Source organism: Rhinatrema bivittatum, chromosome 4, assembly GCF_901001135.1.
Source record: "Rhinatrema bivittatum chromosome 4, aRhiBiv1.1, whole genome shotgun sequence".
NCBI classification, from domain to species: Eukaryota; Metazoa; Chordata; class Amphibia; order Gymnophiona; family Rhinatrematidae; genus Rhinatrema; species Rhinatrema bivittatum.
In genome coordinates, this window is record NC_042618.1 from 162465225 (window position 1) to 162488505 (window position 23281).

At 42.6% G+C, this 23281-nt stretch overlaps 1 protein-coding gene across 3 annotated transcripts in view; it reads right to left on the bottom strand.

The window, feature by feature from the left end:
* Positions 1–23281, bottom strand: part of ASPSCR1 (ASPSCR1 tether for SLC2A4, UBX domain containing) — a 249279-nt gene that overhangs the window by 127223 nt on the left and 98775 nt on the right. For all 3 annotated transcript variants that reach the window (XM_029599053.1, XM_029599052.1, XM_029599054.1), the window contains 2 exons: positions 8074–8147; positions 6857–7370 (listed from right to left, as the gene is read on the bottom strand). In XM_029599053.1, coding sequence (XP_029454913.1) covers positions 6857–7370; positions 8074–8147 — 588 coding nt within the window. The remainder of the gene's footprint in view (positions 1–6856; positions 7371–8073; positions 8148–23281) is intronic.

Here is a 23281-nt window from a genome sequence, read left to right on the forward strand (position 1 = left end):
AATTATATCTTTTTTGAGATGCGGCGACCAGAATTGTACACAGTATTCAAGGTGCGGTCCCCCCATGGAGCGATACAGAGGCATTATGACAATTTCGTTTTTATTCACCATTCCCTTTCTAATAATTCTCAACATTCTATTTGCTTTTTTGACTGCCGCAGCACACTGAACCGATGATTTCAATGTGTTATTCACTATGACGCCTAGATCTCTTTCTTGGGTAGTAGCACCTAATATGGAACCTAACATTGTGTAACTATAGCATGGGTTATTTTTCCCTATATGCATCACCTTGCACTTGTCCACATTAAACTTCATCTGCCATTTCGATGCCCAATTTTCCAGCCTCACAAGTTCTTCCTGCAGTTTATCACAATTGTGCTTTAACTACTCTGAACAATTTTGTATCTGCAAATTTGATTACCTCACTCGTCGTATTTCTTTCCAGATCATTTATAAATATATTGAAAAGAAAGGGTCCCAATACAGATCCCTGAGGCACTCCACTGCCCACTCCCTTCCACTGAGAAAATTGTCCATTTAATCCTACTCTTTGTTTCCTGTCTTTTAGCCAGTTTGCAATCCACAAAAGGACATCGCCACCTATCCCATGACTTTTTACTTTTCCTAGAAGCCTCTCATGAGGAGCTTTGTCAAATGCCTTCTGAAAACTCAAGTACACTACATCTACCAGTTCACCTTTATCCACATGTTATTAACTCCTTCATAAAAGTGAAGCAGATTTGTGAGGCAAGACTTACCTAGGGTAAAGCCATGCTGATTTGTTCCATTAAACCATATCTTTCTATATGTTCTGTGATTTTGATGTTTAGACACTTTCCACTATCACCAAGCTTTTTAATAATCTAAATAGTTACCAAAACTATTGAGGCCATTACCCAAACATCCAGTTTCCTAGATCCACATGGATTTACTGGTCAGTATCTGGCCATCATCAGCTTGCCAACACCAACAAAGTTGGTTTCTGGGGAGTTATAGAACTCTGGTACTAACACGGCTATCCCATATCCCACAATGTAATAAGGTTTTGTGTCTGTTCTCTCATTTAGTTTCTTTTTCAGGTCAAATCTGTTTTATTAAAATAGCATTAAAGTAGAAGGTGAGCACAAAATCTTCAGAAATAGAACAATTACACAGAGAAATATAGCAAAAATAATATAGATACATCACACAACTCCAATAAGGATCAGTCAGTGGTATTAAGATTGAACAAATTTGTCAATTGAACGCCACATCTGAAAGAAACTAGACACCCAATTACATAGTACAGCCTCTCTCCTTTAGTTTCATCTTTATCATCTTCCCCCTTACCTCTGCTTTTGAGGGAGTGAAGGGTGGGTTGTTTGCAATACCGCACCTCTCAACCCTGTTCATGTCACTTAGACATAAAACACGACAACTCATAAGGAATATCACACCCAGTGCAATGCCATTGACCCCAGCTGTTTTTGGTTTTCCCTTCACCATTGGGGCTCCGCTATGCTTATTCCATTACCATTTTTATCTTCACCACTTCCCCTGGGAGTTCGTGTCATGCATCCGCCTCCTTTTCCATGAAGACTTAATATATTGCAGCTCTTGGGACTACCCCCCTAGAGTCTCATTCTAGAGCCTTCTTTTCTTCTGAAAAAGGTTTGCTTCTTGTGCTCAATTTATACCTTTCAGGCTTATGAATATCTCTCTATCTCCTCTTTCTCTTTTCTTCTAGGTTATGGAGAAATTACTACTTACCTAATAATTTTCTTTTCTCTAATGAAGGCAGGCCAATCCCGACTTGCCCTCAGCTGCTGATTTTTGCCTTTGATTAGCCCTTTAGGTACGAATGTTGCAGAGTGTTGTCCCTACTATTAGTTTGAGGATTGGTAAGTGAACGTACCACAAGTGGGATGTACCAAAGTTAGTCCCAAACAGGACGGGAGACTGCCCGCAGTCCAGTTAACACCACATGCGCAAAGGCTGAGCCCTTTGGAGCCCAAACATCCAAGCGGTAATGCTTGCAAAGGTATGCAAGGAAGATCACACAGGTGCTCGAGAAACCTCAGCTGAATACAATAACCAAGGCTCCACCCATGATACTGTCTGAGCTCTAGTGGAATGGCCTCTAACTCGCTTAGAGAAAGGAATCTCGTCATCCAACCAAGCAGCCGTGATGACATTTTTCCAACAGGATATAGTTGCCCGTGTTGCCGGTTCCTCTTATTTACTTCCACCATGGAGCACAAACAGCCGATCCTACTTCCTGAAAGATTTAGAAATTGTCAAGTACTTTATCAGATGCTGCTTGACATTCAAAGCCTGCAAAAAACGAAACTCAAGTACAACACTATCTCTGTTCCATGTAGGCAGGGAAAAGGAGTAAACCAATTGAAACTCCCAAAATCATCATCAGCAAAAGAAAGGAAGTCACATGCTGAAACGGCTCACAGCAAGAAGATCATGCAGCTTGGAAATCCAACGCGCTGAACAGATTGCCACGAGAAAAAAATTCCTTGGAGGTAAGTGGCCGCAAGGAAAGACCAACATAATAAGCAGGACTTGCTACCTGAACCTTCAGGGTGGTAAGGACCAAGTTTTAAGCAAATCTTCTGGCAGAAATTCCAAAATTAAAAGAATTTCCCCTTGAGAGACTGAGAACTTTGCTCCTCACACCAGGCCTCTCAACTCACTGACTGTAACAAAGGCCAGAGACGTAGAAAAAAACTTCCTGGCCTGGAGCAAAGTGGAAATCACTGCAAGAGGATAACATTGCTTCAACAACTGAGCCCTTTCGAAGGACAAACCACACGACAAAAACAACCCAGATCGTCATGTGGAACGGGTCCCTGCCACAACTGATCCATCCTGAGTGACAGCCTTAGAGGGCTACCCACCAGTGGCCTCTGCAGAATGACCTACTATGGTCTCCGGAGTCAATCTGGAGCCATCAGAAGTACGAATTTGGTCTGGCTAGCAATCTTGTGAACAATCTCGTCTATCAGTGGCCATGGCATGAAGGCATATACAATCATGTCCCGCATCCCCATCCGAACGAGAGCATCGATATTCTGCACTCTTGAACCTCTACTATGACTGAAAAACTGAGGTACGTCTGCGTTGGTGGTCACCCGCAAAATCCAAAACAGACTATTCCAGCACGCTACCATAAGCTTAAAGGCTTCTGGTTCAGCCTTGATGACTGATGTAGGCCACTGTCGATGCATTGTCACACAGTACCGGAATGACACGAGCTTTCAGCCACTTGGCAAACATGTCAGTGGAATTGTACACACTTCCATCTCCTGCCCATGAGCCTCCCAACTCAGAAGGTCGCATCTGTCATGAGAACCAACCAGCCTGGTGCCTCTAGGGAAATTTCCTTCCTGAGTTGATCTGCCTGTAGCCACCAGTGCAATTGAACGTGCACAGCCAGGGGCAAGCGAAATCAAACTATGCACTCCTGTAACTGCAGATGTCACTGGGAAAGCAACATTCGTTGAAGAGGCCGCAGGAGCACCCTTGCATAGGGGACAATGTCCAAAGTGTCCGCCATCGACACCAGGACATGAAGATACGACCACACCATTGAACTAATAGTCCTCCTCAGGGCCTGAACCTGAGCAATTAAATTCTGAATGCGACTCTGGCAGAAGTACTCTACCAGACTCCACATCAAATTGGATGCCGAAGCACTCCAGCATGTGTGATAGCTATATGTCTTCCAGATACAAATGTATCAGAATGCCTTCTTTGCACAGAGACGCTACTACCACGGCCTTGGAGAAGGTCCTGGGAGCAATCAAAAGCCCGAGGGGCATAGCCAGAATATAATAATGAAGGCACAGAATGGCAAGGCTCAGGTAACATCAATCTTCCTGGCAAAATGTGTACATATGCTTCCATCAGATAATCCCTTGCTTGTACTGCCAATACTATGGAACGCAGGGTTTCCAACCTGAAATGAATCAAATGCCAAAGACTATTAACTTCCTTAAGATCCGGGATAGGTCAAAGGAACACTCCTCCTTACAAACAACAGATAACAGGGAACAGCGGCCTACAAGGCCAACAGTCTCCTGATAGTAATCTCAACCACTACTTTCTTCTGCGGAGAGTTGCAAGGAAAGACCATAAAAGGCATCCAGAGGAATCTGGAGGAATTCCAGAGCGCATAGCTGTCCATTATCACCTCTAGGACCTCCAGGTCCATCATAATCTGGACCCACCTCTGTAGGAGAGTCCCCACACCTTCACTGTGAAGATCAAGGAGCCCCGATTCCCGAGCCTGCATCCTTGTGAGGCTTTCTAGGCCGAAAGACCTGAGACAAGGGTGAGTCAGTTGATATAGTCTATATGGATTTTCAGAAGGCATTTCATAAAATTCCTCATGAGAAGTTCATCAGGAAATTAATGAGTCATAGGTTAGAAGGCAACATCCTACTGTGAACTGGTAGCTGGTTAAAGGATAGGAGACAGAATAAAACTGAATGGTCATTTGTCTCAATGGAGAAAGGTAAAATAGTGGAACATAAGAACATGCCATACTGGGTCAGACCAAGGGTTCATCAAGTCCAGCATCCCGTCTCCAACAATAGCCAATCCATGCCATAGGAACCTGGCAAGTTCCCAAAAACAAAGTCTATCCCATATTACTGCTGCTAGTAATAGCAGTGGCTATTTTCTAAGTCAACTTAATTAATAGCAGGTAATGGACTTCTCCTCCAAGAACTTATCCAATCCTTTTTTAAACCCAGCTACACTAACTGCACTAACCACATCCCCTGGCAACAAATTCCAGAGTTTAATTGTGCGTTGAGTGAAAAAGAACTTTCTCCGATTAGTTTTAAATGTGCCACATGCTAACTTCATGGAGTGCCCCCTAGTCCTATTATCCAAAAGAGTAAATAACCTATTCACATTTACCGTTCTAGACCTCTCATGATTTTAAACACCTCTATCATATCCCCCCCTCAGCCGACTCTTCTCCAAGCTGAAAAGTCCTAACCTCTTTAGTCTTTCCTCATAGGGGAGCTGTTTCATTCCCTGTATCATTTTGGTCGCCCTTCTCTGTATTTTCTCCATCACAACTATATCTTTTTTGAGATGTGGCGACCAGAATTGTACGCTGTATTCAAGGTGCGGTCTCATCATGGAACGATACAGAAGCATTATGACATTTTCCGTTTTATTTATCATTCCCTTTCTAATAATTCCCAACATTCTATTTGCTTTTTTGCCCCAGGAATCTGTATTGGGTCCAGTGCTTTATAATATATTTATAAATGATCTGGGAAAGGGAGTGACAAAGGATGTGATCAAAATTGTTCAAAGCTGTCAGATAACTAGCCAATTGGAGGAATTGCAAGAGCACTTTCTGAGCCTGCAGAATTGGGCATTTAAATGGCAAATGAAATTTAATGTGGACAAGTGCAAAGCGATGGATATAGGTAAGAATAATCGAAACTATGGGTACACGATGCTAGGTTCCACATAAACCACCACCACAGAGGAAAAGGATCTTGGAATTATTGTGGACAATACTTTGAAATCCTCTGCCCAGCGTGCAGCAGCAGTTAAAGGTTAGGTAATATTAGAAATCGATTGGAAAGTAAACAGAGGATAACAATGTCTCTGTATCAATCCATGGTGCAACTGCATCTTGAGCATTTTCTGCACTTATGATCACCCCCACCTCAAAAAAGATACAGTGGAGCTAAAAAAAAAAAAAAATGGTACAGAGAACAGTGACCAAAATGATAAAGTGGATGGAATAGCTTCCCTGTGAGGTGAGGCTCAACAGGTTAGCCATCTTCAGCCTGGAGAAGAGACAGCAGAGAGGTCTATAAAATCTTGAGTGGGGTGGAATGGGCAAACAGGGAACAGTTGTTTACCCTTTCAAATAGTACTAGGACTAGGGGTCACTCCGTTAAGGTAATAGGTAGCATATTTAAAACAAATTGAAGAAAGTATTTTTTCATTCAGAGCATAATTAGAAGATGTGATGAAAGCAGTTAGCGTAGCTGGGTTTAAAAAGGGTTGGACAGGTTACTAGAGGAAAATTTCATAAATCATTATTAGCTATGTAAATTTGAAAAAGCCACAGCTTATCCCTAGTTTATGAGCACAAAGGATTGGATCTATTCTTTGGGATCCTGCTGGGTACATGTGACATGGACTGGCAATTGTTGAAGACAGGATGTTGGGCTTAATAGAGTTTTGTTATGACCCAATATGGCATTTCTTATGTTCCTAAGTGCTATAGTCTCATAGCATACAGCCTATGCTATAGTCTCATAGCATACCGCCTTTGTGGCAGACTCCACACCATTTTACTAGCATCTCTCTGGACTGTCTCCAGACTGTCTTATGTATTTTCAGAGGAACGGCCTCTAGAATTCTACACATTACTCTAGGTGAGGTTTCACAGACCTGTAAAGATTATCACTTCCTTTTTTCTACTAGTTGTGCCTCTCCCTATGCAACCTAGTATCCCCCTGGATCTGGCCACTGCTTTGCTACCTTGTGATCATCATATACTATCACTCTGAGGGCTCTCTATTGGTTTGTTAACATCAGTATTTCAAACCCCACTCCCCAATCACATATTGCTCCCTCAGAATCTGCCAAACAATAACCTATCCATCTCCCTTATCAACACCACTCCCCCTCTGTTGCAAGAATACTCCCCTTCTCCAACCAAGTAGCAAGACTGTACCTAACTCCCCTAACCCCAAAGTAAGACTGTATTCCTCTCCCCAAAGTAAATCCAGCTCTCCATCACTTACCCCAAACAGAAATTGAACACTTTTGTCCCCCCTCTCACAGAAGCAAGACTGCTTTTTTGTTCTTTCCCTCTCACCTGCAATCCCTCTTGCTGCTCCAGGCTAGTTTTTGTTTTTTTGGGCTTGGAAGGACCACCAGGACTGGAAACGGAGTTTGGTGGATTCTCTGAAGGTGGCACATTACACTCAAAAGGTTTTATATTCTCCGAGGCATCACCCAAGCGCTGCCCAATCCCGAAGAAAGGTACAAAGGATGATTTAGAACTTGCCACTACTGCAAGCTCCTCTTGCAGGAGGCTCCAATCACTCTGGCTCTCTTCTGATGTCACCTCTCCTTTATAAAGAAGAGTGCCTGCAATGTTATTACTTCTACAAGTGTCTCCAAACTCCAGAGAGCTCTGTGGTGTTTGTGGCAATAAGGATCCTGCTGCTTCTACAGTAGTGCAGCACATCAAGGTAGCATCCTGCTCCCCAGCTGTCCCTGAGGGTTCTCCAAGGCCCGGGGCCTGCTCCTCAGCTGTTCCCAAAGGTTCTTCAGAAAGTAACGCCATAACCTTATGTTCATGCTGACCTGCAGTCTTCATAACAAATCTAGAGACGGACAAAATAAATTCAGACAAAAGTTAAGTCTGGTTTCAGAATCTGACACTAAATTCACCTAATCCAAGAGACCCAACATTCTAACCGAATTAAACAAGTACATTTAAAGATATTAATGTAAAAGAGAGCAGGACTTCTGAGAACACAGCAGTCTCTGCTCCAGCCACCAAGATGCACTGTAGGCAATAGGGCAGAAGGAGATACATGGTGGGGGGGGGGGGGGGGGGGCGCTAGAGAGATAAATCTTACTGTAAGCCAGCAGAGAATGCTAAATGGAATGGGACAGAGCAGGATACATAAGGGATACAACAAGAGACAGAGAGATCTATGTCCCAGCCAGAAGAGACTTGAAAAGCAGCAGCATAGTGAAACACATACTGAAGGAACATTTCAGTGCAGGCTATGAAAGGGAAAACTTTCTCCTCTCGTTTTGAATAACTATGACCAAGCAAAGTGATGGAACATATAGAATAAGGGGACTGCTGAAGCATGTCTATCATTCTTTTGCATATGTTGAGCTAGGAAGCACATCAGGGTCACAGTTCCAGATAAAGAGATAAATACAGTAATTACAGGGGAGCTGCAATGCTAATCTTCAAAATTAAAAAGAATTTGTAAAAAGGTTGATTAAAAACATACACCTCTAAAGTTATTTCACAGAAGAATTAATGCTGACATAACCAATTCTCCTGACCTGACAACTGCATTTCCTCCAGTCAGTCCCAAAGATTTCAGGGTCACCTGCCGCAGTGCGGCTTCTCCTGTTATCTGACAAAAGTAAAAATGCAAGATTAAGAGCAGTTCAAGAGTCAGCCCACAATGTAAAGGATTTTTCATAGAGAAGTACATAAAATTGCTTTAAAGGAAAATATTATTGTAAACTTCATAAACAGAGTAGGTTTAAACATAAGGTTGCTTATTGTAAATGGTGTTCTCTGTAGACAGCAGGATGAATTAGCCATGACATGTCAACATTATTAACCTGCCACAATGAACAAAAACCTCTCTTTTAGCTGGTAGAACATTTGCTCTTCTGAGCATGTGTGGGAATTCCCACATGGGTGTTGCTTTGTGAGACTCTTCAGTCAATTTCAGAGCTAAATCTAGCTAGGTAGTAGACTCTCTAGGGAGGCGAGCAGTTATTTAACATGGTTAATTCTTCCTGATGTCTAAGAAGAACTCTGTTTATGTTATCAAGCTTGCTTTCTTCATCAACAAACAGGGCTGAAATAACCATGACATGTAGGGAGACTAAGCTGAGGGCTGCAGTGGAGTATTTACAAAATGAGCAACCTGGACCCCATCATGGACAGCAGACTATGCAAAACTGCTTGACTGAATTTACTGTCAATCCTTGAGAGGTTATCCAGATAGTAATGGGACACAAAGGTGTATACTGATGACCAAGTTGCAAATTCACAGATGTCTTCAAGAGGCACAGCTCAAAGATGAGCCACCAATGCAGCCATGGCTCTAATTTTTGCGCCTTGATGGTGTCTGTAATTTGTAAACCTACTAGCATATAGCAGCATGTGATGCAATCCATTAGCTAGTTGGATCCATGCCCAGTCTGTTAGGATCATAAGAGATGAATAGTTGTGACTAACAATGGGGCCAAGTCCTCCTTCTGTAGTAAGAATTAAGGGTTTTCTCATCTTAATTTAAAACATTTATGACTCACCTATTAGCCTAATCAAATTACAATAAAACAGCAAATATATAAATATACAAACATAAAACAAAATAACTTCATTGTGCACGTGGTCTTGGAAGGACAGTAGGTAAATGATGGCTTGATTTATACAGAAAGGTGATACTACTTTTGGTAGAAATTTCGGGAGGATGCAAAGTACCACTCTGTTGTGGAAGAAATGCATATAACGAACTAAAATCTGAAGCTTGCTGACTCTTCTGCTACAAGGATTATTACTTTTCATGTTAGAAACCTGAGAGAAGCAGACTCCAATGGTTCAAATAGTGGCTTCATCAGTTGCATCACAACTAGTAGTAGTAGGTCCCACGGAAAAGGTGGTTTCACAATTGAATGTTTAAGTATGCCATAAATCTTTCATGAATTTGGATGAGTGGAGATAGGTTTACCATCCATTTGACTATGGTAAGCTGCCATGACACTAAGATGTACTCTTACTGATGATGTCCTACGTCCTGAAGCAGAAAGAGAGAGCAAATAACTCAGTAATTCGTTGGGTTCGCATGCCAACAGATCCACGGCATTGCGTTAACATCTTACAGAGAACCTTTTCCATTTAAAACCATAAACTCTAGTTGATGTTTCTTGTCTGCTGCATCTATCCGAGAGCCAACTGTATTGCTTGAATTGAACACTTTAGAAATTTGTCCAATATTTTTTCTAGTTTATTTTCCAACCCTAATACAACCGCATTTGTTAAGTCTGCTAACGCTGTGTCGCTCAGCGCACTTTGTGACTCAGGTTCTTTCCCTTCCGCCATCTTTGTCTCTTGAAGCTTTACTTATTTTTTTCCTCACTCACTACACTCTCGGACTTACCTTCTGATTTTTTTATAAACGAAGTTATGATAAAACTTTTAAACTCTCAATTTTGGATTCAGCAAGGTTTTTCTGTCAACAGTTAGCAAAAGGAGAGCTATTGAAGGGATGTCACCCAGAGCTCTTCAGACATATGTCCTGCTTGTCTCACCACATCATATGATCTCCTTTCTTGTTCTTTTTTTTATTTATTTTTTTCAGTGAGTCCAGCGAATACTGCTTGGCAAGGGAATGGCCCCAATAATTTAACTTCCAGAGCTGCCTTCCAGGTCCTCTTGAGGTATTTTTGTGTGTATCCCCAAGAGAACAGAAAAGGACAAGTTGCTAGAGAATGAATCAGGACTTGTCTGTCTGGGGCTGCCACCTTGTTGAACAGACCACTTAATGACTACACTGGAGCTGGGGGTGTTGGTAATGCTCCACGGAAAGAAACCTGTGGCTTTCTGCATCAAAGAGGCCACAGAATGGCGTCACCACAGCAGTCCCTAGGACCAAGACTGGTCCCATTAACATGCCACATAGATCCAGATCAAGAAGAGATATCTGTCGAAGGTGTAGGAAAGGGAAACAGCCAAAGAAAGAATGTGACTGTGTGCCCCTGCCTCAGATCTACTTCTAGAAGGAGTGCAGAAAAAGGACATAAAAGGACAAGTTGCCAGGGCATGAAGCAGGACTCACCCTACGTCAGTAAAAAGCAGGCCCTTGCCCTCCTTAAATCTCTTCTATCAGAGACTTTTGGAGAGACAAAACCTGGCATGGATTTGTGACTCTGAACTCCACCCCATGGAAGGGCTTGTCACATGCAATTAATCAAGTCCTTGGACATAGACGCCCGTGCCAAGGAAGGCACCACCAAATTAACGCCTAGCTGCAGTCCAACTATAAACCTAATCCGTGGGCCTGAGCAAGGAGACCCCTTGACCGTTTCCTGCGATCCCAAAATGGCTGCCTGTGGATTCATCCTTAATGGAGGGAATTGGCGACTGGCAAACCCCCCAGAGGATCACAAATAGAATGCCTTGAAAGGCAGTAAAACATCATCTTCCCATTCCATGGGACTGAGCAGAGGAAATCCTGAAAGGCCTCTGATGCACGCAGCCCCAAGATAGCCACTGCCTCCGCAGCAGGAACCCTCTGTTTAAGTGGACCCACCAAAGCACCTGCACTGGAGCTCTCCAAAGTGCTAAAGACTGAAGAGCTTCACCAACCAGCACTGCCATGCAACCGTGGCATAAATTTAAATGTCCCCCACTGGAACTACTTCAGAACCCCACCAGCTATGCAGAGTGCAGGCTTATTTCCCATGGTTTGCTGATACAGGCCTCCTCCTGTAGGTTCTTCAAAGTGCCAGAGGGCAGTAGCCAAGTCACCTGAGCCTGCCGCTAGTCAGCCCGAATCCCTTCTGCTGACTGCGACGGGACTTCTGAAAAGTTCCTCTCTGTTTTTCCTATTCTTTTCAAACAGCTTTACTGCAGGGCCAAGCTGCAGAGCCTCTGTACTCTCATATAGCGTTCTTCTTTATTAATCTTTTTTTTCTCTAATGAGAGGAGAGGAGAGAAGGTGGGGAAGGGAATGAGGAGACCCATTACTTAGACTGGTTCCCCAGCCATGCTCATCTGAGGGAGGGAGCCAAAAACTGTCACCAAAGGAGCTGCTAAGTCCTCCCAGGACCATGCTCATCTGAGGGAGGGGAGCTAGTCTTTCATATCAGGAGCTATCCATATTATTCCTATTTGTCTATCAGGCCTCCTTTCACAGCATGGATGCTTGCCTACCATCTCATGGAGGCAGTGCCAGTGCAAGGATGCAAGGCAGTGATCTCTCTCTCTCCCCCCGACACCCCCCCCCCCCCCAAAAAAAAAATCTTGCACTATCAGTGATATCACCTTCCTCTGTGTCACACCGCGCGACTCCTTCCCTTTTCAAACATGGAACCCTCACACGACCCACAGCGCCCCACCCAGTTTGCCTAATACATCCCACCAAACCTAATTGGAGATAGAGAATACTGACAAGCTGGTGTCAGCACGGGTGTATATAAGGAGTGGCATCGGTGAGCCTGTTGATCTCTGTCTCCATCTGCTGCTTGGCGTGCATAACCCACTGATGTGGATAAAGAGGCAAACATTTTCATCGATAAAGAAAGTAAGAAGAGGATGCACTGCATATGAAGCAAAAATCAGCCAATAATTGGATTACATAATGGGACACGCAGTTACCACTAATATACCAACTCATGTTACTCAAGCTTATTTTCCAATAAGTCCTGCTTTGAAGTTATGAGGGATCCCTGGTCTGTGTTCTTGAGAAGAGGTCAAGAAACTTTGCCATGTGAAAGAGGGAGAAGAAAGGGAAGAGGTCAAGACATTAAGCACTTGCTAGAAAATCTTGCAATATTAATTACATAGCAGTGACCATCACATAATAAATAGGATTCAACATATAGCAAACAAAGGAAGAACTACAAGAGGCACACAGGTGCAGACATTAAACTGAATACTGCATGTCCATGTCAACTGGAGCAACAATCGCAAGGGGAGAATACCCCCCACCCTTTGGGGAGCTCCTTTGGCAATGAGAATTGTTACCTGGGATGTGATGGGGTATGTATTCTCTGTTTTTGAAGTGAGGGGATTAGATTTGCTGGGGCTTTGGTAGTTTAGTACATCACACTATGGTATTCAGATTGGCAGGTGTCGGGAGGGGTTGTGGGTTTATTTGGAATTACTATTTTTTAGTTTTGTATTACAGAGTTGGCCTGTCCCAAAATGAGAGTGGAGGGATGGGACTATTCTGTTTATTAGGGACTGTTCTATTGTATTATCTTCTGAGATATAAACTACTTTGTGCTCATATTTGAAAAGTAAGGCGGTAGAGAAAAGGAAAATACAATGCAGTTATTACAAAACCATTGTAAAAACCGCCAGATACTGTAAAAATCAAATTCCCAATATATACTTCTACTTCCTTCCAAGGACTGCACCTATCTTTCCCATGGTTTATAGAGGGCCAGCCTTAGGGCCATGCGACTAGTCAGCCTATACAGGGCATTACCATAGCACTCTGGGGGATGGGGGGAACCTTCCTCCCCCCAACCCTTCAGATCACCAGGAAGGATCTCACTAGCAAAAATACAAGCACGGTCTCTGGCTGTGGGGAAAGAGGGTAAATACATTCACCACCGCACCGGGCTTCCTGCACCCATTTGCCTTTCAGCTGTTTATTTTTTTTGGGGGGGGGGGGGGGGGGTTGTTTTGGGTTTTTTTTACAGCTAAGTCCACGCCAGCTCAAAGGCCAGCTACCGGACCAAGGCACTTACCTGAGGAAGCATGGAAATCAAACTGGGAGAGGGACCAGTTGGTATCACCGCAGGAAATTAAATTTCCTTGTTTCTTTCTCCTCTAAAACTTGAAGCAATCCCTAGCAGGGAGATGCACATCCATCCATCTGCTGGAGACTGAGAATACTGGCAGACTGACACTGCAGGACTATATATACTGTGATGTCAGTTTGCTCCGTCTCCATCTGCTGGTAGAGGTGCAAAACCCACTGGTCCTGAACCCATCTGTCTGGGTGCTAAGAAATTATGTATTTTTCATATGTTATTAGTTCTAACGTGTACAATTTGAATGCGATTTTTCTGTATAGAATCTTTTAAAAGGCTTAAATGTTGGCATTTTGTGAAATTGCTAAAAATTATTCACACAAAAATACATATGCATATATTGGACACATGATAATAGAAATTAAGGGGTTAGCAAAGTTTGAAACTTGTGAACAGTAGTGCCAAACATCAAGGCTTCAATCCTGTATGCATGTCCTTATTACTGCTTAACATCCTACTGCTGAAAAATATGTTTAAATAGAAATATTGAGATGTGTCTATTCTGGTTATTATATTGTATATTTAAATGGATCTAAATAAACAAAAAATGTCTTATTGCTCCTTCAGTAGTTTCAGCTAAATACCATCTTCTGAATAAATTTAAGAACTTTCCTAGCTAAATTTTAGCTGAATAATATAGGGGCATTCCGAGGTGGGGTAAAGTTAACTGGCTAATTTTTCAGAGTTAGCCTGGCTAAATCTAGGACTACTCCTCAACACACCCAGAGCTAACTGGAAAAACCTGGCTGCACCACTGAATACTGCGCCAAAGTTAGACAGATATTTTATTTATTTAAAAACATTTATCATCCGCAACTCCAATAATAAAAAAATCATAATAAAAGAAGCAAACAATTAAAATATAACAAACTTGGGGGGGCGCTCTTGCGCGGAGATCAAGATGGCCGCTTGAACTTTTAAGTTCCGGGAGCCCTCGCTAGATCACGCTGGGGAATTACTACTTCCAGACGTCTTAATTCTATTTTTTGCTTACCATCGGAAAGATAAACATGGCATCAAATAAATCTGGTAAGATTTTGAAGCCGCCTTTGCAGCGGTGGCAGGGACTAAAAGGGCGAAACAAGATCCGCCCTCACCCAACAAAATTGCTCCCTCAAAAAACATGGCGTCCGCAGACCTCGTCCTTGCGGAATTGAAGCAGTTGAAGGACATGCTGCAGTCCAACATGGACACCACCGCAGCGATCCGATCGGATCTACAATCTTTATTGTCCCAATACGATCATTTGAATAATCGCTTGGACGACATGGAGACCCAGGTTTCGTCTCTTTTGCTCGCGATCGCTCCGGTTTCAAAGATGGAAAGAGAGGTGGAGGCCTTACGGCAAGATATAGAAGATCTTTCGAATCTAACAGGAGAAATAATGTACGCCTACTGGGAATACCTGAAGGAACGGAAGGTACAGATATTATCACATTTCTCATGCGGCTGAGAAATATTGCATATCAAATTCTCTCTCCCCTTTGAAATAGAAAGAACACACCACATACCATCGCATCCACTTCGCACCTCTAAATATCCAAGACCCATAATTTTTAAGGTCTTACAATACCCACAAGTACTGCAAATCTTTGAAGCAGCTAAGTCGAAATCGCCCCTTAACTATCAAGGAACTTCTATATTATTTGTTCCAGATTTAGCAAAAACGACGGCTGCAAGACGCAAGGCTTTTCTGGCGCTATGCCCTCGGCTACACTCTCTAGGAGCAAAATTTGGCCTCTTATACCCAGCCATGATGCAGGTTACTCATCACAATCAAACAAAACGTTTTCATGTTCCTGCTGATTTAGACAACTTTTTTAAATCATTTGAACACTCCCAAGAGATGGTTACTTAAATGGTTCTGCTGTTTGTTTTTTCTCGCCTCTTGTCTCTCTGGAGGATTTTTGATCCCCATTGACACCCATCACAGGTATTTCCTTTTTATAGTTCCCGTGAGTCTCTCAGGCAGCCTCTGATCCCCCTTGAGACCCTTTGCTTGATAAATGGGCGGCCAACCCTCACTACAAGTGTTGGCCAGCTTTCACTGGCGACTTTCTCTCAGCTTTTATACTTGGCTTTGTATACACCTTGGCTTTTTATTTTTTTTTCTATTTTTCCTTTGATTCAAATTTTATCTACGCCTCTTGAGCATCACTGTTTCCTGACTACCTTGCTGCTGATACATCATATAATTGACAGTCTCCCTTATTGCCAGAAGCTACAGACCTACCTCTCTTACAGATGGCATCCTCCATAGATTCTATAGTGATCGTTTCACTAAATGTAAATGGGTTTTCACATCCTATAAAGCGTAAAAAAATCCTGACCTATCTTCAATCACGCTCATACAGGAAACTCACCTCTCCACTTCGGAATCTCTTAAACTCAAACAATGGGTGGGCCAGGTGTACTTCAGCACCGCAAACAGAAAGAAAGGTGTTACTGCGATACTAATCCACAAGCACCTCGCTATGGATATTATTCAGTCTATTGATCTAGAGGGGAGATGGAATCTTCTCCAACTTCACATTCAAAATAAGCTATATACCATTCTGAATATATATGCGCCGAATGCGGATAACCCAGCTTTCTTTCACAATGTTTTTATGCAATTGCTTTCCTCAGATCCCTCTTCATACATCATAGGAGGTGATTTTAATCAACCACTCAATCCCCTCATGGATAAGAAAGCATAAGTCAGATATACTAAATCAAAATCTTCTCAAACCATTTATTTATTTATAATTTTTTATATACCGCCGCTCAAAGATATCACGTCGGTGTACTTACAAACCATACAGCATTTCATGTCCCAATTAGGTCTTTCTGACCCATGGCGATTACAGCATCAGACGACCAAGGATTTTACTTTTTATTCTTTTCCCACACTCTTCATACTCTCGGATAGACTTTTTCCTCACTTCTCATTGTTTAATCCCATATATCATCAAATCTCAAATTTGTCCAATTTTGGTTTCAGACCATGCGGCAATTTTTCTACAACTTAAACTTACTTCGCCTATTCCTGAGGACAAAAGATGGAGATTCAATTCCTCGCTTCTATTGGAGTCAGAATTCATCACACTCCTCACCAATAAAACTCAGACTCTGCTGTTTCCAAAGAAACTCTATCGGAAGCCTATAAGGCAACCATTTGGGGTGAAATAATAAGCTACTCGGCCCATAGGAGACATCTACAGTCTCAGACAATCAACTCCAACAAGATGTCGATGATTTGGAACAATCACATCTCCACTCTCCCACAGCGTCTTTATCGGCGCTTCAAAAAGCGAAATACGAATACAATAAACATCTCAGCTCTCAAGTCCAGTTACATCTCTTTCACTCTAAAGCTCAATACTATGCTGGGAACAACAGATGTGGTCATTTACTTGCTTCTTACCTCAAGAAAAAATCAGAAAGGAAAAGAATTGTTAAGCTTGTCACCCCCTCTAAGACAGAAGTTACATCGGATAAGGATATTCTCAAGGAATTCAAGATTTTTATGCTCGACTTTATCAATCCGAAGCTAGTCCATCATCGGAGGAATTGGAAACTTTCTTTTCACAACTTTTGTATCCTACACTAACTCCGCTTCAGAGACAAACTCTAGACATGCCTATTACCATAGATGAAATTTCAGTGGCTATCACTTCTCTCTTTCTAAATAAAGCGCCTGGACCGGATGGCTTCACCACAGATTTTTACCATGCTTTCAAGCAACTTCTCTCCCCTCACTTGCTCACCTATTTTTCTTCTAAATCCGCTCAGGATACTGGCCCATCCACATTTACAGATGCCTGCATAGTAGTGATTCCAAAGCCTGGCAGGGATGTTTCCAACCCAGCTAACTATAGGCCAATCTCCCTCTTAAACGTAGATTATAAACTTTTTACGAAAATCTTGGCTATGAGATTATCTAAAGTTATGGAATCTCTGATACACAAAGACCAATCTGGTTTTATTAAAAATAGAATTATTGCCAACAATGCAAGAATGTTTTTTCACATCCAGGAATCGCTTTTCTCCGAATTTGTTCCAGCTGTAGCTGTATCACTTGATACAGAAAAAGCTTTCGACCGTATTGAATGGTCATTTCTCATTGCCACATTACAGAGGTTTGGTTTTGGGCCTATTTTCACCTCCTGGGTTCAGTTAATGTATCGGGCTCCCAAAGCCTTCCTCTATGTCAATAATCAAGCATCACCGTCATTCCAACTTTTTCGAGGCACCCGGCAGGGATGCCGTCTTTCTCCACTCTTGTTCAACTTGGCTTTGGAACTACTACTACTGGCTATCCGCCAATCACCGCATATCACTGGTATATCTATTGGTAATTAAATCTAAGCTTTCAGCATATGCTGATGATGTATTACTGTTCATAACTAATCCTGATGTTTCCCGTACTCATTTATTCACATTGATTGATGTTTATTCTTTACTTTCAGGATACAAGGTAAATTGGAATAAAACGGAATATTTACCGTTGAAATCCCTTTCCACCACAATTGACCTCTCTCACCATTCTGTTCAGAAAGCCACCAAGGGGTTAAAATACTTGGGGATCCAGTTCTTCTCAGATCCACAATTTACACTTACATATTGTGAACAGTCCATTTTAAATCAATTGAGAGATATTACTATTCAATGACCCCCATTACATCTGACTTGGTGGGGGAGACTAGATACTATAAATATGGTTCTGGCCCCAAAAATCACCTTTACTTTATCCATGGTCCCGATATTCTTTCCCAGAGATATATATCACCAAATTGATAAGATTCTCACTAAATTTTTATGGAATGGCAAAGTGCCCAGGATTGCCTTGTCAAAATTGAAAAATTCTAAATCTCAAGGAGGGGTCAATTTCCCTGATTTTTATGCTTATCATATGGCCTTCATCCTGCAACAGAGTTTTCATTTATTCACTTCAGAGATTCCCCAAGGGGAGCTACCCCGCTGGATTCCAACAGAGACCTTCCTTAATTCTCCACATCCGATTCACAGTTTTCTAGGCATGCTACTTACCGCTCAAAAATCCCACAGTATAATGCTGCATTCTCTACATAGGGCATTAAAGGAATTTGATGGGTTATGTCCACCCAATCAGACAACCTGGGGTAACTCAAAAATGACCCCTATTTGGAATAATTCTAAGATTAAAGTAGATGGTCACCCTCTTAATTGGATCTCATGGCAAGTTCAAGGGATATGGTTTCTTTCATCTATTATGTCCAAGGGTTCCTGCTAACATTCTCCCAAATAAAAGAGATTTCAATTGTCTTCTACTCAGTTTTACGCTTGGTTGCAATTGCGTGATGCCATCAAATCCTTTATTACTTCCAACCTATTGCAAGATCAACTCCCATTCCTTCTCAAAATATTTGCAGAGTTCGGCCCTCGAGGTCATTTAGCCTCTAGATTGTATAAAATAATAAAAGCCTCTCACTGCGTTCCAAGGTCACCCAATTATATGCCATATGGTCTTCTGACATTAGTACTCAACCATCTGACAAAACGTGGGAATACCTATGGTCCTCATCTGTTCGTACCTCGCTCTCAACTAGCATTACTCAAACATCCTTTTTTTATTCTTCACAGGGCTATCTGGACCCCCTGGAAATTACATAGGGCGGGACTTCTCTCGGCCCATACTTGCTGGTCTTGCTTAGCAGGAAAGGCGTCAATTGACCATATGTTATACTACTGTCCTTTCGTAAATCTGTTCTGGCGACAAGTATGGGCAAAAATAGCTACGATCCTATCCTTCCATATGCCCATCACTTATGCTATGATAATTCTAAAAGGCGCTCATCCAGATATTGATCTTCCACTTCCACACAGGAGATTATTAGATTTTCTTCTCACAATAGCGCTTCATAACATCATCTCTAATTGGAAATGCAGCAAGTTGCTTTCGGAACATTTGTGGTGGAACACAGTGTGCCTTTATAGTAAATATGAACGGGCTGTGGCGATTAAGTACAATCGTCTAGCTAAGTGGAATTTGAGTGGAAACCCATGGATAATCATAACCCATAATATTTTCCTTGTGTTTTCATTTCTCTGGCGTATAATATCTATTTCTATGTTATTTGCTCAGGAGGTTTTTCTCTAATTTCTCTTTTCTATCTTCTCCTAACTTTTTTCTCTCCACTTTTTCTTCACTTCTCTCTCTTTTCTCAACTTCTTCAGTAGTTAATTTCTATACCTGATTCTCTTTCCTTCTCTCTTCTTAACTTCCATAACCTTGATCTTGCTTTTTTCATTTCAAGCTACACTTGCAATGTTTTCATTGGCAGTTAATGTAGGTTTCTCCGTTTGAACCTATTTATGTAATAATGTTCTGATTTGTTATAATTGTGTTTATTTGTTATGGAAACTCAATAAAAACATTACAACAAAAAAAATATAACACACTTAACAAAAATATGTTTGCATTCTGCAATAGCCCTGGTATTAAATGGAAAGAATTTTCACAAACAGCAAGAAAATGCCTGTTTAAACTGGAGAAATTACTTACCTGATAATTTCGTTTTCCTTACTGTAGACAGATGGACTCAGGACCAATGGGTATAGTGTGCTCCTGATAGCAGTTGGAGACGGAGTCAAATTTCAATCTGACGTCAGCACTACATATACCCCTGCAAGAAGCTCTGCTCTTCAGTATTCTCCTCAAAAAGCAATTGTGGATATATGAGTGTTTGAATAACTTGATTAACTTGGGTAACTTGGACTGGTTGACGTGAATTTTAGCTGGAGACCATAAGAACATGCCTTACTGGGTCAGACCAAGGGTCCATCAAGCCCAGCATCCTGTTTCCAACAGTGGCCAATCCAGGCCATAAGAACCTGGCAAGTACCCAAAAACTAAGTCTATTCCATGTTACTGTTGCTAGTAATAGCGGTGGTTATTATCTAAGTCAACTTAATTAATAGCAGGTAATGGACTTCTTCTCCAAGAACTTATCCAATCCTTTTTTAAACACAGCTATACTAACTGCACTAACCACATCTTCTGGCAACAAATTCCAGAGTTTACTTGTGCATTGAGTGAAAAAGAACTTTCTCCGATTAGTTTTAAATGTGCCACATGCTAACTTCATGGAGTGCCCCCTAGTCTATTAACCGAAAGAGTAAAAAACCGATTCACATCTACCCGTTCTAGACCTCTCATGATTTTAAACACCTCTATCATATCCCCCCTCAGCCGTCTCTTCTCCAAGCTGAAAAGTCCTAACCTCTTTAGTCTTTCCTCATAGGGGAGCTGTTCCATTCCCTTTATCATTTAGGTTGCCCTTCTCTGTACCTTTCTCCATCGCAATTATATCTTTTTTGAGATGCGGCAACCAGAATTGTACACAGTATTCAAGGTGTGGTCTCACCATGGAGCAATACAGATGCATTATGACATTTTCCGTTTTATTCACCATTCCATTTCTAATAATTCCCAACATTGTTTGCTTTTTTGACTGCCGCAGCACACTGAACCGACGATTTCAATGTGTTAGCCACTATGACACCTAGATCTCTTTCTTGGGTAGTAGCACCTAATATGGAACCTAACATTGTGTAACTATAGCATGGGTTATTTTTCCCTATATGCATCACCTTGCACTTGTCCACATTAAATTTCATCTGCCATTTTGATGCCCAATTTTCCAGCCTCACAAGGTCTTCCTGCAATTTATCCCAATCTGCTTGTGATTTAACTACTCTAAACAATTTTGTATCATCTGCAAATTTGATTACCTCACTAGTCGTATTTTTTTCCAGATCATTTATAAATATATTGAAAAGTAAGGGTCCCAATACAGATCCCTGAGGCACTCCACTGCCCACTCCCTTCCACAGAGAAAATTGTCCATTTAATCCTACTCTTTGTTTCCTGTCTTTTAGCCAGTTTGTAATCCACGAAAGGACATCGCCACCTATCCCATGACTTTTTATTTTTCCTAGAAGCCTCTCATGAGGAACTTTGTCAAATGCCTTCTGAAAATCCAAGTACACTACATCTACAGGTTCACCTTTATCCACATGTTTAGCCATTGCATTCAACCGAGAAACGCTGACACCCAGTAACTATGGGTGTCCTAACTAGAGGTAAAGCGTGGCTTACCCGTGCTTGTCTTGCTCTCGGGGATTGTCACACAAGGTTTCCGTATTCTGAGGCAGCCGTGGGCGGGATACTGAGTCCATCTGTCTACACTAAGGCAAACGAAATTATCATGTAAGTAATTTCTCCATTTCCTAGCGTATAGCAGATGGACTCAGGACCAATGGGATGTACAAAAGCTACTCCCGAACCGGGCAAGAGGCTGTCCGTGGCCCACTTAGTACTGCCCTTGCAAATGCTGTGTTCTCCTGGGCCTGAACATCCAGGCGGTAGAACCTCGAGAAGGTGTGAATGGAGGACCATGTCACCGCCCTACAGATCTTGGTGGGTGACAGCATCTTGGTTTCTGCCCAGGACACTGCCTGGGCTCTGGTGGAATGGGCCTTGACTTGTAGAGGTGGAGGCTTGCCTGCCTCTACATAGGCCGCCTTGATTACTTCTTTGATCCAGCGGGCTATGGTTGCCCGCGAGGCCACGTCCCCTTGTTTTTCCCACTGTGAAGGACGAATAGGTGGTCTGTCTTTCGTACGGATTCCAATCTTTCCAGATATCGGACTAGGAGTCTGCTGACATTAAGATGGCGAAGGAAGCGCAAGTCTTCTGAGTCCTTATGCACATCTGGAGATTGCAGAGAGATGGTTTGATTGAGATGGAAATGAGAAACCACCTTTGGAAGGAAGGAGGCAACAGTGCGTAGCTGTATGGATCCTGGTGTGAATCTGAGGAATGGTTCCCGACAAGATAATGCTTGAAGTTCGGAGATGCGATGGGCTGAACATATTGCCACTACGAATGAAGTCTTCAAGGTCAGGAGCCAAAGGGACAGACCGGGTGAAGGTCTAAAAGAAGCTCCCGCTAGGAAGTCAAGTACTAGATTGAGATTCCATAGGGGTACTGGCCATTTTAGAGGTGGTCGGATTTACTTGACCCCTCTCAGGAAGCGGGAGATATCTGGATGGGAAGATAGACTGATGCCGTCCACTTTGGCTCTGAAGCAGGCCAGCACGGCCAGTTGAACCTTGATGGAGTTGAGACAACCCCTTCAAGCTGTCCTGCAGAAATTCCAGGATCATGGGAATTTTGACTGTCCGCGGAAAGATGTCACGGTCTTCACACCAGGTTTCGAATATTCTCCATATTCGTATGTAAGTTAAAGATGTGGAAAACTTGCGTGCTCGGAGCAAGGTGTTAATCACTGCCCCCGGGTATCCGCTCTTCTTCAGGTGAATCTTCTCAATGGCCAAACTGTAAGCAAGAATCGAGTTGGGTCTTCATGGAGGATCGGTCCTTGCTGGAGCAGGTCCCTGTGTGGAGGTAGACACAGAGGGTTCCCCTCCAGAAGTCTTCACATGTCTGCATACCACGGCTTTCTTGGCCAGTCCGGGGCCACTAGAAGTACTAGCCCCCTGTGGTGTTCTATCTTGCGGATGATCCCGCCCAGTAGTGGCCATGGAGGAAAGGCGTACAGCAGGTCTTCCTGTGGCCTTGTCCGGACCAGGGCGTCAATCCCCTGGGATTGTGGTTCTCATCTGCGGCTGAAGAACTTGGGGACTTGGGTGTTGGACCGGGTTGCCAGAAGATCCATGGCTGGAGTTCCCCAACGGTCTATTATTAACTGGAAGGATGTGGTTGACAGTCTCCACTCCCCTGGGTCTAGACGTTCCCTGCTGAGGTAATCCGCAGCGACATTGTCTTTTCCCGCGATATGGCAGCAGAGATCCCTTGTAGGTTTGCTTCTGCCCACGCCATTAAGGGGTCTATTTCCAGGGACACCTGTTGGCTTCTGTTCCTCCCTGTCGATTGATATAGGCCACTGTTGTGGCGTTGTCCGACATGACTGACAGATTCGCCCCGGAGTCTGTGACTGAA